At 43.0% G+C, this 14729-nt stretch overlaps 1 protein-coding gene across 1 annotated transcript in view; it reads right to left on the bottom strand.

Annotated features, from left to right (window-relative positions):
* The window catches only part of LOC141096506 (cilia- and flagella-associated protein 337-like), a 240204-nt gene that overhangs the window by 194982 nt on the left and 30493 nt on the right, over positions 1-14729 (bottom strand). The window contains exons 5-6 of the mRNA XM_073583172.1: positions 11185-11250; positions 480-710 (exon numbers count right to left, since the gene is read on the bottom strand). Coding sequence (XP_073439273.1) covers positions 480-710; positions 11185-11250 — 297 coding nt within the window. The remainder of the gene's footprint in view (positions 1-479; positions 711-11184; positions 11251-14729) is intronic.

Genomic DNA, 14729 nt, shown 5'->3' with positions numbered 1-14729 from the left:
GAATGAGTTTCCACTTGGGGCGTCAGTTTCTTTCCATATTCTCAGAGATGTCCTATTAGCTTTGTCTTTGTTTTCGCCAACGTTTTCCCCGCAGTTGACAGTGATGTTGGACAGTATTTCCAATCTTCATCTTTTGGTAAAAGCTTGGGTATCGGAATAGTGCACAGTGCTACCATCTTCTTCTGAAGTATCTAAAGAAGCCTCTAATGGGGGCCTTAAACACGCTATACTGGGGTCATTAAGGTGTTATGGACCCGGACCGTGATGCAAATAGCTATATATGAGGTTTTCCAGGTCAGGAGACTCGCGGCCGCTCCGCGCATCTATAATACACTAGGTGTGAATGCAGACTAATCCTGGAGAACACTTTTGATTAGCACACCAACATACACATCCGGTGCCCTTCCCAGCCTATACGCTGAGTGTACAGCCTTCTTTCTTATTGTTTTATTAGACATTAACCCTTTATTACAACTTACAAATATTCCCTTGTCACGCTTTAGCTTCAGTTGTGTAGACCAAAAAAAAATGTGACCATCTTCTCTAACCATGATTAGTGCATTGTCTGGCATAAGATAAACTCGCAGAATAGGGTCCCCGTGAACAATTTCCTGGATGGTCGCAGGTAACACGAAGCTGATTCTCCTGCGCCTGAGATAAGAGTCTTCCAGCTCTGTGTAGTCCAGTTGCAAGTAAGTGCAGAATTGTTCCTAAATAGATAAATGACACCGAAGGAATAATAATAATAATGATTAATTATAATAATAATAATAATAATAATAATTTTGTTTGATTGAATTAATTTACCTGTGTGGGGCATGTACAAGTGCACTGATACTGCAAGAGCCAAACAGGCACGTGCAAAGTGTCATTCTCAGCCCTTTCTCCTGTCTGCGGCGCCTACTCGCTGCACACAGGATCACAGGTGCCACAGACAGAAGAGAGGGATGGGAGCGCTCCTACACTGACACAGTGAGTATGTGCTCACTGGACTCCTACAGTGTTAGTGCAGATGTGCAGGGCCAGTGATTCATTTCAGGTTGTATTCGCTCTGGGCCAATCAAGCTAAGGGGAGGTGCACAAGATGTTGACTGAGGAGGTACAGTGGGGAAAAAAGTATTTAGTCAGCCACCAATTGTGCAAGTTCTCCCACTTAAAAGGATGAGAGAGGCCTATAATTGACGTCATAGGTAGACCACAACTATGAGAGTCAAAATGAGAAAATAAATCCAGAAAATCACTTTGTCTAATTTGGCAAGATTTATTTTATTATGGTGAAAAACAAGTATTTGGCCATTAACAAAAATTCATCTCAATATTTTGTTATATTTCCTTTGTTGGCAATGACAGAGGTCAAACGTTTTCTGTAAGTCTTTACAAGGTTAGCTCACACTGTTGGTGGTATGTTGGCCCTGTTGGTTCCTCCATGCAGATCTCCTCTAGAGCAGTGATGTTTTGGGCCTGTCACTGGGCAACACAGACTTTCAAATCCCTCCAAAGGTTTTCTATAGGGTTGAGATCTGGAGACTGGCTAGGCCACTCCAGGACCTTCATATGCTTCTTACGAAGCCACTCCTTCGTTGCCCTGATGGTGTGCTTGGGATCATTATCATGCTGAAAGATTTGCACTCAAAATCTCACAACACATGGCCCCATTCATTCTTTCATGTACACGGATCAGTCGTCCTGGTCCCTTTGCAGAGAAACAGCCTCAAAGCATGATGTTGCCTCCCATGCTTAACAGTAGGTATGATGTTCTGTGGCTGCAACTCAGCATTCCGTCTCCTCCAAACACGAGTTTTGTTTCTACCAAACAGTTCTACTTTGGTTTCATCAGACCATATGACATTCTCCCAGTACTCTTCTGGATAATCCAAATTCTCTCTAGCAAACTTCAGACGGACTCGGACATTTACTGGCTTAAGCAGGGGGACAAGTTTGGCACTACAGGATCTGAGTCCCTGGTGGCGTAGTGTGGTACTGATGGTAGCCTTTGTTACCATGGTCTCAGCTCTATGAAGGGCATTCACTAAGTCTGCGTGGAGCTCCAGATCAAGGGAGATTATCAGTGGTCTTGTATGTCTTCCATTTTCTTATTATTGCTCCCACAGTTGATTTCATCACAACAAGCTGTGTTATGATGAGTCACCGAAGGAGGAAAAAACAAAATACCAGCTAAGTCCAGAAAAACCAGAGAGGTTGGCAGCTATCGGATTGCAGACCCCTGAACCTATCCACAAAAACTAGCAGTAGCCGTGGGGGGTTCCTACGGTGCCCTAGACCCCTCGATCACAGCCGGAGAACAACATAGCCTAAAGACAGAAAGGGGAAAAACTAAACTGCCCCAGAGCAGACCCCAAAGCAATAGGCAGCCCCCAACATATAATAACGGTGAAGCAAGATGAAAACACTAACACAGATAGAAAGATAGGTTGAGCAAATGATGGGGCCCAAGCTAACTACATAGGACAGGATAGCAAAGCTGCTGTCTGCCATCCGCCAAAACCCTATCAAAATGAGCCAACCAACTGATAGGAAAAACAGGCCCTGAAGTCGCTAGGCTTCAAAACACTATATCAGCACTCAGGTATATTCTGAAGACAAAGCAAAAGAACAACAGATTAGAGACAAAAATGGAATTCAGCTCACCCCCGGCCGGGGATGGCAGAACTCCCAAAAAAACAAGGCAAAACAAAAACAAAACTGAAGAGTACAAAGCAGAGCAGAAAACTTAGCTTTGAGATGCAGGAATCAGACTGGTCTCCAAGAATCCAGCAGGAAAATCACCAGCCAGGAAGAAGGGCGTCGGCAGCCTTATATCCAGTCCTCAATTCCAGCCACCCAGTCATCATCTAGCTGCCCAGGTGTTTGGTAATCAGTCTCACTACCTTCCTTCACTAGAGGAGGGAGTTCATCAGACCTCAATGGTGAAGGCAAAAATGAACTCACAACAGTACCTCCCCCTTGAGGAGGGGTCACCGAACCCTCATCCATGCCACCAGGGCGATCCGAGTGAGCCCGATGAAAGGCACGCACCAATCTTTCGGCATGAATATCAGAGGCAGAGACCCAGGAATTATCCTCCTGACCATAACCCTTCCACTTAACCAAATACTGGAGTCTCCGTCTAGCCAGACAGGAATCCAGTATCTTCTCTACCTCATATTCCATGTTACCTTCAACCAATATAGGGTCAGGAGGTGCCACCACAGGAACTACTGGTTCAACAAACCTCTTCAACAAGGACTTATGAAACACATTATGAATTTTAAATGTGACAGGAAGAGCCAATCGAAAAGAGACCGGATTAATAATCTCCAAAATCTTGTAAGGTCCAATAAATCTAGGCTTAAACTTAGGAGAAGCCACCTTCATAGCGATATTTTTGATGACAACCAAACCATATCACCCACCTTAAACTGGGGACCAATGGTCCTACGCCGGTTGGAAAACCGCTGGGCCTTTTCCTGGGAGAGAGACAACTTATCCACTACTTGGTCCCAGATCTGGTGCATTCTCTCCACCACAGTGTCAACACCTGGGCAGGCAGAAGGCTCCACCTGCCCTGAAGAAAATCGAGGGTGAAAACCAAAGTTACAAAATAAAGGTGACATCAAAGTGGCAGAACTAGCTCTATTATTTAAAGCAAATTCGGCCAAGGGCAAAAATGAAACCCAATCATCCTGATCGGCAGAAATAAAACATCTCAAATACGACTTCAAGGTCTGGTTTGTTCTCTCCGTCTGCCCATTGGTCTGAGGGTGAAACGCAGAGGAGGACAACTGAATTCCCAGCTTGGAACAGAAAGTACTCCAAAATCTAGACACAAACTGAACTCCTCTGTCAGATACAATGTTCTCAGGAATCCCGTGCAAGCGAACCACCTGTTGCAAAAACAAGGGCACCAACTCAGAGGAAGATGGCAACTTAGGGAGTGGTACAAGATGGACCATCTTAGAGAATCTATCACAAATCACCCAAATGACAGTCATTCTCTGAGAGACAGGCATATCAGAGATAAAATCCATTGAAATATGGGTCCATGGCCTCCTGGGCACCGGCAAAGGCATCAACAAGCCACTAGAGTGAGAACAAGGTTTAGACCGGGAGCAAGTCCCACAGGACTGCACAAAATTCCTGACATCACGAGACAAGGCGGGCCACCAAAAAGACCGACTCACCAGATCTCTAGTACCAAAAATACCTGGATGACCAGCCAATGTAGAACAATAAACTTCAGACATCACTCTCTTCCTCCACTGGTCAGGAACATACAACTTTCCACTAGGACAACGCTCAGGTTTGTCCTCCTGAAACTCTTCCAGAGCACGTCTTAAATCGGGCGAGATGGCAGAAAGAACTACCCCCTCGCTTAAGATGGTAGCAGGCTTAGTCACAACAGGAGAATCAGCAAGGAAACTCCTAGAGAGGGCGTCTGCCTTGACATTCTTAGTGCCCGGAAGAAAAGAGACCACAAAATCAAAACGTGTGAAAAACAAGGCCCACCTAGCCTGTCTAGGATTCAAGCGCTTGGCCGACTCCAGGTAAATCAAATTCTTGTGGTCAGTAAGGACCACGACTTGGTGTTTGGCTCCCTCCAACCAATGTCTCCACTCCTCAAATGCCCATTTCATGGCCAACAGTTCCCAATTCCCCACATCATAGTTACGTTCGGATGGGGAGAACGTTCGGGAAAAGAAAGCACAAGGATTCATTTTAGATGTCACAGGATCTTTTTGGGACAACACCGCTCCTGCACCAATCTCAGAAGCGTCCACCTCCACCTGAAACGGGAGTGAGACATCAGGTTGCCGCAAAACCGGAGCAGAAGTGAATCTTCGCTTCAGCTCCTGAAAGGAAGAAACAGCCTCCGGAGACCAATTCAGCACATCAGCACCCTTCCTAGTCAAATCCGTCAATGGCTTGGCAATACCAGAAAAATTAGCTATAAATTTCCGATAAAAATTAGCAAAACCCAAAAACTTCTGGAGGGCCTTCAAAGAAGTGGGCTGAACCCAATCATAAATGGCCTGTACCTTGGCCGGGTCCAATTCAATAGTTGACGGAGACAAAATAAATCCCAAAAATGAAATCCTCTGTACCCCAAAAAGGCATTTCGATCCCTTGACATACAGGGAATTCTCCCTCAAAATCCGGAACACAGTCCGAACATGTTCCACATGAGAGTCCCAATTCTTGGAGAAGATCAAAATATCATCCAGATAGATAATCAAAAATTTATCCACAAAGTCTCAGAATATATCGTTCATGAAGCATTGGAAGACAGAAGGGGCATTAGTGAGCCCAAAAGGCATCACCAGGTACTCAAATTGCCCCTCCGGAGTATTAAACGCCGTCTTCCATTCATCCCCATGCTTAATGTGAATAAGATTATACGCCCCCCTGAGGTCAAGCTTGGTAAACCAGCAAGCACCTTTAACTCTGGAGAATAGATCAGAAATCAGGGGTAACGGATACTGATATTTAACAGTAATTTTGTTGAGGGCACGATAGTCAATACAAGGCCTTAATGAACCATCCTTTTTAGCCACAAAAAAAAACCCAGCACCTAAGGGTGAAGAGGATGGTCTAATATGACCCTTCTCCAATGCCTCCTTAATATAGGATCGCATAGCCTCGTGCTCGGGTACAGATAAATTGAAAAGCCGACCCTTGGGGAATTTACACCCCGGGTTCAGCTCAATTGCACAGTCATAACTCCTAAGAGGAGGCAAAGACGCAGACTCATTCTCACTAAATACATCATAAAAGTCAGCCAAATAGTCAGGAACATCATGTGACTGGGGAGAGGTGGAGAAAACAGGAGCATCACTAAGGGCACACCGACAACCCCAACTCACCACAGACAAAGATTTCCAATCCAGAACTGGATTATGGATTTGCAACCAGGGAAACCCCAGAACAATGGTATCATGCAAATTATGCAACACCAAAAATCTGCAATTTTCTTGATCGTCTGGGGTGACCCTTTATTACCACCTGGGTCCAAAACTGAGGTTTATTCTTCGCCAAAGGAGTAGCATCAATACCCCTCAAAGGGATAGGCGTCCGTAGAGGTGTCATAGGAAATCCACAACGTTTAGCAAAATCCAAGTTCATCAGGTTCAGAGCTGCTCCTGAATCCACAAAAGCCTTGTCGGAAAATGTGGACAGAGCAGATCAGAGTAATTGCCAGAAGAAACTTAGGTTGAACACCACCCACAAAAAACGTGTGTGCACAACGTTTCTCTCGTTTAGGGCAGACAGAAATAATATGCGAGGCATCTCCACAAAAAAACACAGCTTATTAAGCCTTCTGAACTCCTGATGTTGCGCCCTAGACAAAACTCTATCACATTGCATAGGTTCAGACATTTGTTCAACAGGTGGCAACATCTCTCGTGTAGTTTTGCGTTCACGTAAAAGCCGATCCACCTGAATGGCTAATGACATAGAATCGTCAAGACCAGAGGGAACAGGAAATCCCACCATAGTATCTTTTACAGTTTCTGACAAACCCTTCCGAAAGAGGGCTGCCAAGGCACCATCATTCCAGGTAGTAAGGACCGCCCACTTTCGGAATTTTTGACAGTACAACTCTGCCGAATCCCGACCCTTGCTTAATGCCAACAGGGTCTTTTCAGCCTGATCAATAGCATTAGGTTCATCATACAACAACCCCAAGGCTTGAAAAAATGCGTTCACATTATTCAGAATAGGATCATCAGGTTTCAAAGAAAACGCCCAATCCTGGGGATCGCCGCGCAGCAAAGAGATGACAATTTTAACCTGCTGCGCGGAGTTCCCCGACGAGTTAGGCTTCAAGGCAAAAAATAATTTACAATTATTCTTGAAATTCAAGAATTTAGACCGATCCCCAAAAAACACATCAGGAGTAGGAATCTTTGGTTCAGCAGCATGTGAATGAGCAAGATAGGCGGAAATTCCCCGCACTTCAGCAGCGAGCTGCTCCACACGATCAGACAATTGCTTCATCTCCATTGAGAGAAAAATTCCCCCTACGGCCTCAGAGATATAGAGGAAAAAATATGCACACAAAAAAAAAAAAAATTCTGACACTTTTTTTTTTTTTTTTTTTTTAAACAATTCTCTCCTGCTACTGAGTACCCTAGGATCTGCGGTATGGCTGGTGATTCTGTTATGATGAGTCACCGAAGGAGGAAAAATAAAATACCAGCTAAGTCCAGAAAAACCAGAGAGGTTGGCAGCTATCGGATTGCAGACCCCTCAACCTATCACCAACAACTAGCAGTAGCCGTGGGGGGTTCCTACGGTGCCCTAGACCCCTCGATCACAGCCGGAGAACTACATAGCCTAAAGACAGAAAGGGGAAAAACTAAACTGCCCCAGAGCAGACCCCAAAGCAATAGGCAGCCCCCAACATATAATGACGGTGAAGCAAGATGAAAACACTAACACAGATAGAAAGATAGGTTGAGCAAATGATGGGGCCCAAGCTAACTACATAGGACAGGATAGGAAAGCTGCTGTCTGCCATCCGCAAAAACCCTATCAAAATGAGCCAACCGACTGATAGGAAAAACAGGCCCTGAAGTCGCTAGGCTTCAAAAGACTATATCAGCACTCAGGTATATTCTGAAGACAGAGCAAAAGAACAACAGATCAGAGACAAAAATGGAATTCAGCTCACCCCCAGCCGGGGATGGCAGAACTCCCAAAAAAACAAGGCAAAACAAAAACAAAACTGAAGAGTACAAAGCAGAGCAGAAAAACTTAGCTTTGAGATGCAGGAATCAGACTGGTCTCCAAGAATCCAGCAGGAAAATCACCAGCCAGGAAGAAGGGCATCGGCAGCCTTATATCCAGTCCTCAATTCCAGCCACCCAGTCATCATCTAGCTGCCCAGGTGTTTGGTATTCAGTCTCACTACCTTCCTTCACTAGAGGAGGGAGTTCATCAGACCTCAATGGTGAAGGCAAAAATGAACTCACAACAAAGCTGCTTGTCTATTGCAGATTCAGTCTTCCCAGCCCAGTTCAGGGCTGCAATTTTGTTTCTGGTGTCCATCGACTGCTCTTTGGTCTTTACCATAGTGGAGTTTGGAGTGTGACTGTTTGAGGTTGTGGACAGGTGTCTTTTATACTGATAAGTTCAAACAGGTGCCATTACTACAGGTAATGAGTGGAGGACAGAGGAGCCTCTTAAAGAAGAAGTTACAGGTCTGTGAGAGCCATAAACCTTGCATTTTAGCATTTTAGGTGACCAAATACTTATTTTCTACCATAATTTGCAAAATAAATCTTGCCACATCAGACAAGGTGATTTTCTGGATTTGTTTTCCCATTTTGACTCTCATAGTTGTGTTCTACCTATGATGTCAATTACAGGCCTCTCTCATCTTTTTAAGTGAGAGAACTTGCACAATTGGTGGCTGACTAAATACTTTTTTTCCCCACTGTAGAATGGTGCACTGACCACTTGGCCACTCAAAGGAGCTTTGAGGAGCCCTTATTTACATATGCATTAACACCATTTTTCTTTAAAATTAAGAAGCAAAATATAGACTGAAGGTATAAGTATTGCAGGGACAATCTACCCTATAGGATGGTATAAGTAATGTAGTTTAAATTGAGTTTTTGGAGTCACAGACTCCCTTTACAAGTTGGAAGCTTGTTGCATTTTCATGAACTCTGTACAGTCAATGGTATAATAAGCCCATGTCTCAATATTCAGCAGAAATGATTCATTTAATAGAGGTGTGTACCATAGTTTGTAAACTTCTCCTCAAGCCAATTAAAATCAGCGGGGGTTCAGTTATCTGTTCACGTCTCGCAGGAATGAGCTCATTATAAGGAAAACTTTTTCTCACAACACTAAATTAAATATATAGTCTATTAACTATGAATTGCCAATAGGCAGATATCTCCAAGAATATCAGTGAAAATGGGAGTCTGTGAGTAATCATCCGGCCAAATGATATTTTTATAACTATTATAGAAATAAACAAGCTTTTGCATTAAATTGCTCCAGATTCAGAGACAATGCTCCAATTTAATGGGCAGTTAATCTTTAAATTTAGAGCCGATGTTGGAAAAACATTTTTTTTTTTTGTATAGAAATTGTTATTACAATTGGATTTTCATCTAAATGCGCACAGACTGTCTACCAGAAGACAACTTCTTTAAAGAGGACCCGTCACTTGCCATAAATATGTACCGGTAATTTATCTTACCTGGTGTAAATGCTGCTGTTCTCCTGAATCTGGTTATGCTTTTCTTTTGTTCCTGCGCCTCTCCATTCCTGAAATTTGCCCCCCCCCCTTCCATGTATGTAAATAGAGTCTTGTTAGCCAACTGGGTGTGATCTTCAACTCTTCTCTGTGGGCATCTTCTTGAGGACCTCACCCAGTTGAGTAGAAAACAACATTTTTAAACAGGGAAGGGGGGACCATGTCACAGGAAATCCCCCCCCCAAAAAAAAACTGTCAGATTAAATAGAACCCCTGCATTTACACCAAAGTACATACTGTATGAATTGCAGGTGTCAGGCTGACTTTAAAGAGAGCTTGTCAGCTTGTTTTTACATATAGAAGTAGAGATGTGGCTGTGTAGAAACTTGACCCCAATTAAATTGAGAAATCTAGGGTACAAATCATATGTAAATCAGGCAGGAAGTGCACTAGGGGCATGTCATCGACCCCCCCCCAGTGCACTTGCACTTTGATTCCCATATAGTTTTTATGATGAAATTCCCATTACTAGCCTATCAAATCTCTACAAAAAAAAGGATAATTTCTATTGGGGTACAACTGCCTAACAAGACACACGACTACTTCTATAAGTAAAAACATGCTTATGTGTTCCCTTTAATCTCAGGGAACGGACACCAAAGGGGGAGTCACTCTTAGGCTAGTCTCACACTAGCGTATGGCAGAGCTGCAGAGGGATGCCGACTTCCGCATGCGTCGTTTTGAGGGTGCAGCGACCTGCGCCGAACGCAACGTGTTGGATATTGTTGTGGTCGCCGCACCGTCAAAACTACGCATGTGGAGGCATCCGCATACATTGGCATGGCCTGCATACCCAATGCTAAAGACAGGGTATGCAGGCCGCATGCTGACGTAGGTGGAGCTGAACAGAGGAGGCGAGACAGTGGGCGGAGCTTCACGGAGGAAGTCCGCATCCCTCTGCAGCTCTGGCATACGCTAGTGTGAAACCAGCCTTGCAATAGTGGAGTACTCTCATCTACGATGTCCATAAGCCTACACTGAACATATTGCTAGGGGGTTATTGTGAGACCACCTCTGTAATCATTTCCACAATGGAGTAGTGAAACATAGAATGGAAATTTCAGGATACAAAAACAGATCACCCGTAAAGTCCAGCATTATTTGTGAGGCATGGAAAAGAAATGTGCCGTATAAGAGGTATGATGTCCTCACCCACAGATAAAGCTCTGCAATATATACTGCTGAAAAAATAAAGGGAACACTAAAATATCACATCCTATGTTACAGTGTTCCCTTTATTTTTTTGAGCAGTATACTTTTCAATAAAAGGGTGTTAGGCAATGTAATGGATCCAAGCAGTGGGTTGGTTTTCTACTGCAGCAATATTGGCGTATAATGCTTCATGGGTTATTTCAAACCTTCTGATTGCTGACGTTTCGATCACTCTCAATGGAGATCCCAGAGCTCAGCACGTTATCACAGCCTTCACTTGCCAAAAACTACATGCATTGATCAGTGCAAGGTACAATATATGGGGTCTGCGGTGGAGATTGATATAGTGACACATTCTAGGTTTATTTTTCGGTTTGTATGACAACAATGCATCTCTTAATCTCTTTACTTTTGATTTAATTTTGTGTATTACATTGCACCACATTTCTACTGTTCCAACTTTAGAATTATTTTATGCATATGCGTTTGTGCCAATACGTGCCACTTATTATTATTCCTTGGTAGTGTTCTGCCATCTTGTGGCTACCACTTGTATTGTTTTCTCCTCATTATTTTGTGTCTCTCATCAGCCTCCAGCCTCCCCTTGTTTTCATTGCTGTTTTATTCCAATAATTAATTTTCAATATTTAGTTTCATTGCATAGTTAGTTGTGTACCTTAATAAAATATGTATTATTGATATATGTTTGATTTCTGATTATTATGGAGAAACATTTATATATTTTACAATATAATACTAACCCACTGAATTTTCCCAGTCGCTGTGAAGTCGATTTTCATAAATAGTTTTTCTATCTGTTCATCACTCTGAAAAGAAAGCTATAAGCACATTAATAATCACAATTTTCTGCTGAGCAGGCAGGGCAGTAGTTCGTGTTTGTTAGACTCTAGCCATGTCTGGGTAACTTGAACATTTCAGTTTCTCATCACTTAAGGGAAACCATTAGGAATGAGCCAACCAGAGCTGTAAAGTTGGCCTGATAATGGTGTGCCTGTTCCCTGCTCCTTCTACTCTTTCTCCTGTGATACCACCTCATCCATCATTGCTTGAACCTTTTTTTTCTAGGAGGCATAGAACTGGGATAGTAATGCTGGTGATGGCGTCATCAGCGCTGGCCATATTCGTGGAGTACTTGAAACAGTGCATCACGGGACACATGTCCTGCATGGAGGCCCACTCGTTGGTCGTGAAGTGTTTATGCTGTGCACGCAACTCACCATGCGCCCTGTAGCTCAAACTCCACCATTGCCTGCCGCTAACATAGTCTCTCCAGCATATGCAAGGAGGTCCACATTGTTGGTCCATCGCATATAAGGCGATGAGCGGGAAGATAGAAGTGAAGCAGCAACACAGACAGGCAAACAGCAGCAGGGTAGGAACGCCAAAAGCATGCACAGTCGGCCAGCACTTTCAACAGCGCTCTGACATTTCCCTGTAATTAAAGAAGCTCTGTACCACCAAATTCAGCACATGCACCAGACAAGGGATTTCTGTCCAACCGGCTAGGCCCAGAGCTGCTATGAGATTTCACCTGTTATCGTACATCACCAGGCCAGGTTTCTGGTTTATCTGCCACACATCTGTATGTTGTTTGATCCCGATCCACAGTTCCCGCACGGTGGGGGATTTTTCCCACAAACAGATGAGTTTGAGAAATGTCTGCTGCAGTTTACATAGTAACATAGTAACATAGTTAATAAGGCCGAAAAAAGACATTAGTCCATCCAGTTCAGCCTATAAAATTCTGTCAAAATAAATCCCCAGATCTACGTCCTTCTAAAGAACCTAATAACTGTAAGATACAATATTGTTACTCTCCAGGAAGACATCCAGGCCTCTCTTGAAGCCTTCGACTGAGTTCGCCATCACCACCTCCTCAGGCATGGAATTCCAGATTCTCACTGCCCTAACAGTCAAGAATCCTCTTCTATGTTAGTGGAAAAACCTTTTCTCCTCCAGACGCAGAGAATGCCCCCTTGTGACCCTCACCTTCCTTGGTAAAACAGATCCTCGGAGAGATATTTGTATTGTCCCCTTATATACTTATATATGGTTATTAGATCGCCCCTCAGTTGTCTTTTTTCTAGACTAAATAATCCTAATTTTGCTAATCTCTCTGGGTATTGTAGTTCCCCCATCACCTTTATTAATTTTGTTGCCCTCCTTTGTACCCGCTCTAGTTCCATTATATCCTTCCTGAGCACCGGTGCCCAAAACTGTACACAGTACTCCATGTGCGGTCTAACCAGAGATTTGTACAGAGGCAGTATAATGCTCTCATCATGTGTATCCAGACCTCTTTTAATGGACTCCATGATCCTGTTTGCCTTGGCAGCCGCTGCCTGGCACTGGCTGCTCCAGGTAAGTTTATCATTAACTAGGATCCCCAAGTCCTTCTCCATGTCAGATTTACCCAGTGGTTTACCGTTCAGTGTGTAATGGTGATATTGATTCCTTCTTCCCATGTGCATAACCTTACATTTATCATTGTTACACCGCATCTGCCACCTTTCGGCCAAAGTTCCCAACTTTTCCAGATCCATCTGTAGCAGAATACTATCTTCTCTTGTATTGACTGTTTTACATAGTTTTGTATCATCTGCAAATATCGATATTTTACTGTGCAAACCTTCTACCAGATCGTTAATAAATATGTTGAAGGGAATAGGTCCCAACACCGACCCCTGCAGTACCCCACTGGTCACAGCGACCCAGTTAGAGAATATACCATTTATAACCACCCTCTGCTTTCTATCACTAAGCCAGTTACTTACCCATTTACACACATTTTCCTCCAGACCCAGAATTCTCATTTTGTGTACCAACCTCTTGTGTGGCACGGTATCAAACACTTTGGAAAAATCAAGATATACCACATCCAATGACTCACCTTGGTCCAGTCTATAGCTTACCTCTTCATAAAAACTGATCAGATTGGTTTGACAGGAGCGATTCCTCATAAACCCATGCTGATTTGGCTTTAAACAGTTATTCTCATTGAGATAATCTAGAATAACATCCCTCAGAAACCCTTCAAATATTTTACCAACAATAGAGGTTAGACTTACTGGCCTATAATTTCCAGGTTCACTTTTAGAGCCCTCTTTGAATATTGGTACCACATTTGCTATGCGCCAGTCCTGTGGAACAGACCCCGTCGCTATAGAGTCTCTAAATATAAGAAATAATGGATTGTCTATTACATTACTTAGTTCTCTTAGTACTCATGGGTGTATGCCATCCGGACCCGGAGATTTATCTATTTTAATCTTATTTAGCCGGTTTTGCACCTCTTCTTGGGTTAGATTGGTGACCCTTAATATAGGGTTTTCTTTGTCTCTTGGCATTTCACCTAGCATTTCATTTTCCACCGTGAATACCGTGGAGAAGAAGGTGTTTAATATATTAGCTTTTTCCTCATCATCTACAACCACACTTTCCTCACAATTTTTTAATGGGCCTACACTTTCACTTTTGATTCTTTTACTATTGATATAGTTGAAGAACAGCTTGGGATTAGTTTTACTCTCCTTAGCAATGTGCTTCTCTGTTTCCTTTTTGGCAGCTTTAATTAATTTTTTAAGATAAAGAATTTTTCTCCTTATAGTTTTTTAGAGCTTCAATGGTGCCATCCTGCTTTAGTTGTTTAAATGCTTTCTTTTTACTGTTAATTGCCCCTCTTACTTTTTTGTTTAGCCACATTGGGTTTTTCCTATTTCTTGTTCTTTTATTCCCACCAGGTATAAACCGCTTACAGTGTCTATTAAGGATGTTCTTAAACATTTCCCATTTATTATCTGTATTCTTATTGCTGTGGACATTGTCCCAGTCAACCAGATTAAGGGCATCTCTAAGCTGGTCAAACTTTGCCTTCCTAAAGTTCAGTGTTTTTGTGACTCCCTGACATGTCCCCCTAGCGAAAGACAAGTGAAACTGTACAATATTGTGGTCGCTATTTCCTAGATGCCCAACAACCTGCAGATTTGTTATTCTGTCAGGTCTGTTAGATAGTATTAGGTCTAAAAGTGCTGCTCCTCTGATTGGATTCTGCACCAATTGTGAAAGATAATTATTCTTGGTTATTAGCAGAAACCTGTTGCCTTTATGGGTTTCGTAGGTCTCTGTTTCCCAGTTAATATCCGGGTAGTTAAAGTCCCCCATAACAAGGACCTCATTATGGGTTGCAGCTTCATCTATCTGCTTTAGTAGTAAACTTTCCATGATTTCTGTTATATTTGGGGGTTTGTAACAGATCCCAAAGAGAATTTTGTTACTATTTTTCCCT

The sequence above is a fragment of the Dendrobates tinctorius genome, unplaced genomic scaffold (assembly GCF_039654945.1).
Source record: "Dendrobates tinctorius isolate UK_male_01 unplaced genomic scaffold, ASM3965494v1 ptg000075l, whole genome shotgun sequence".
Taxonomy (NCBI): domain Eukaryota; kingdom Metazoa; phylum Chordata; class Amphibia; order Anura; family Dendrobatidae; genus Dendrobates; species Dendrobates tinctorius.
The sequence above is the reverse complement of the archived record's forward strand: the minus strand, read 5'-3'. Positions and strand labels throughout refer to the sequence as shown.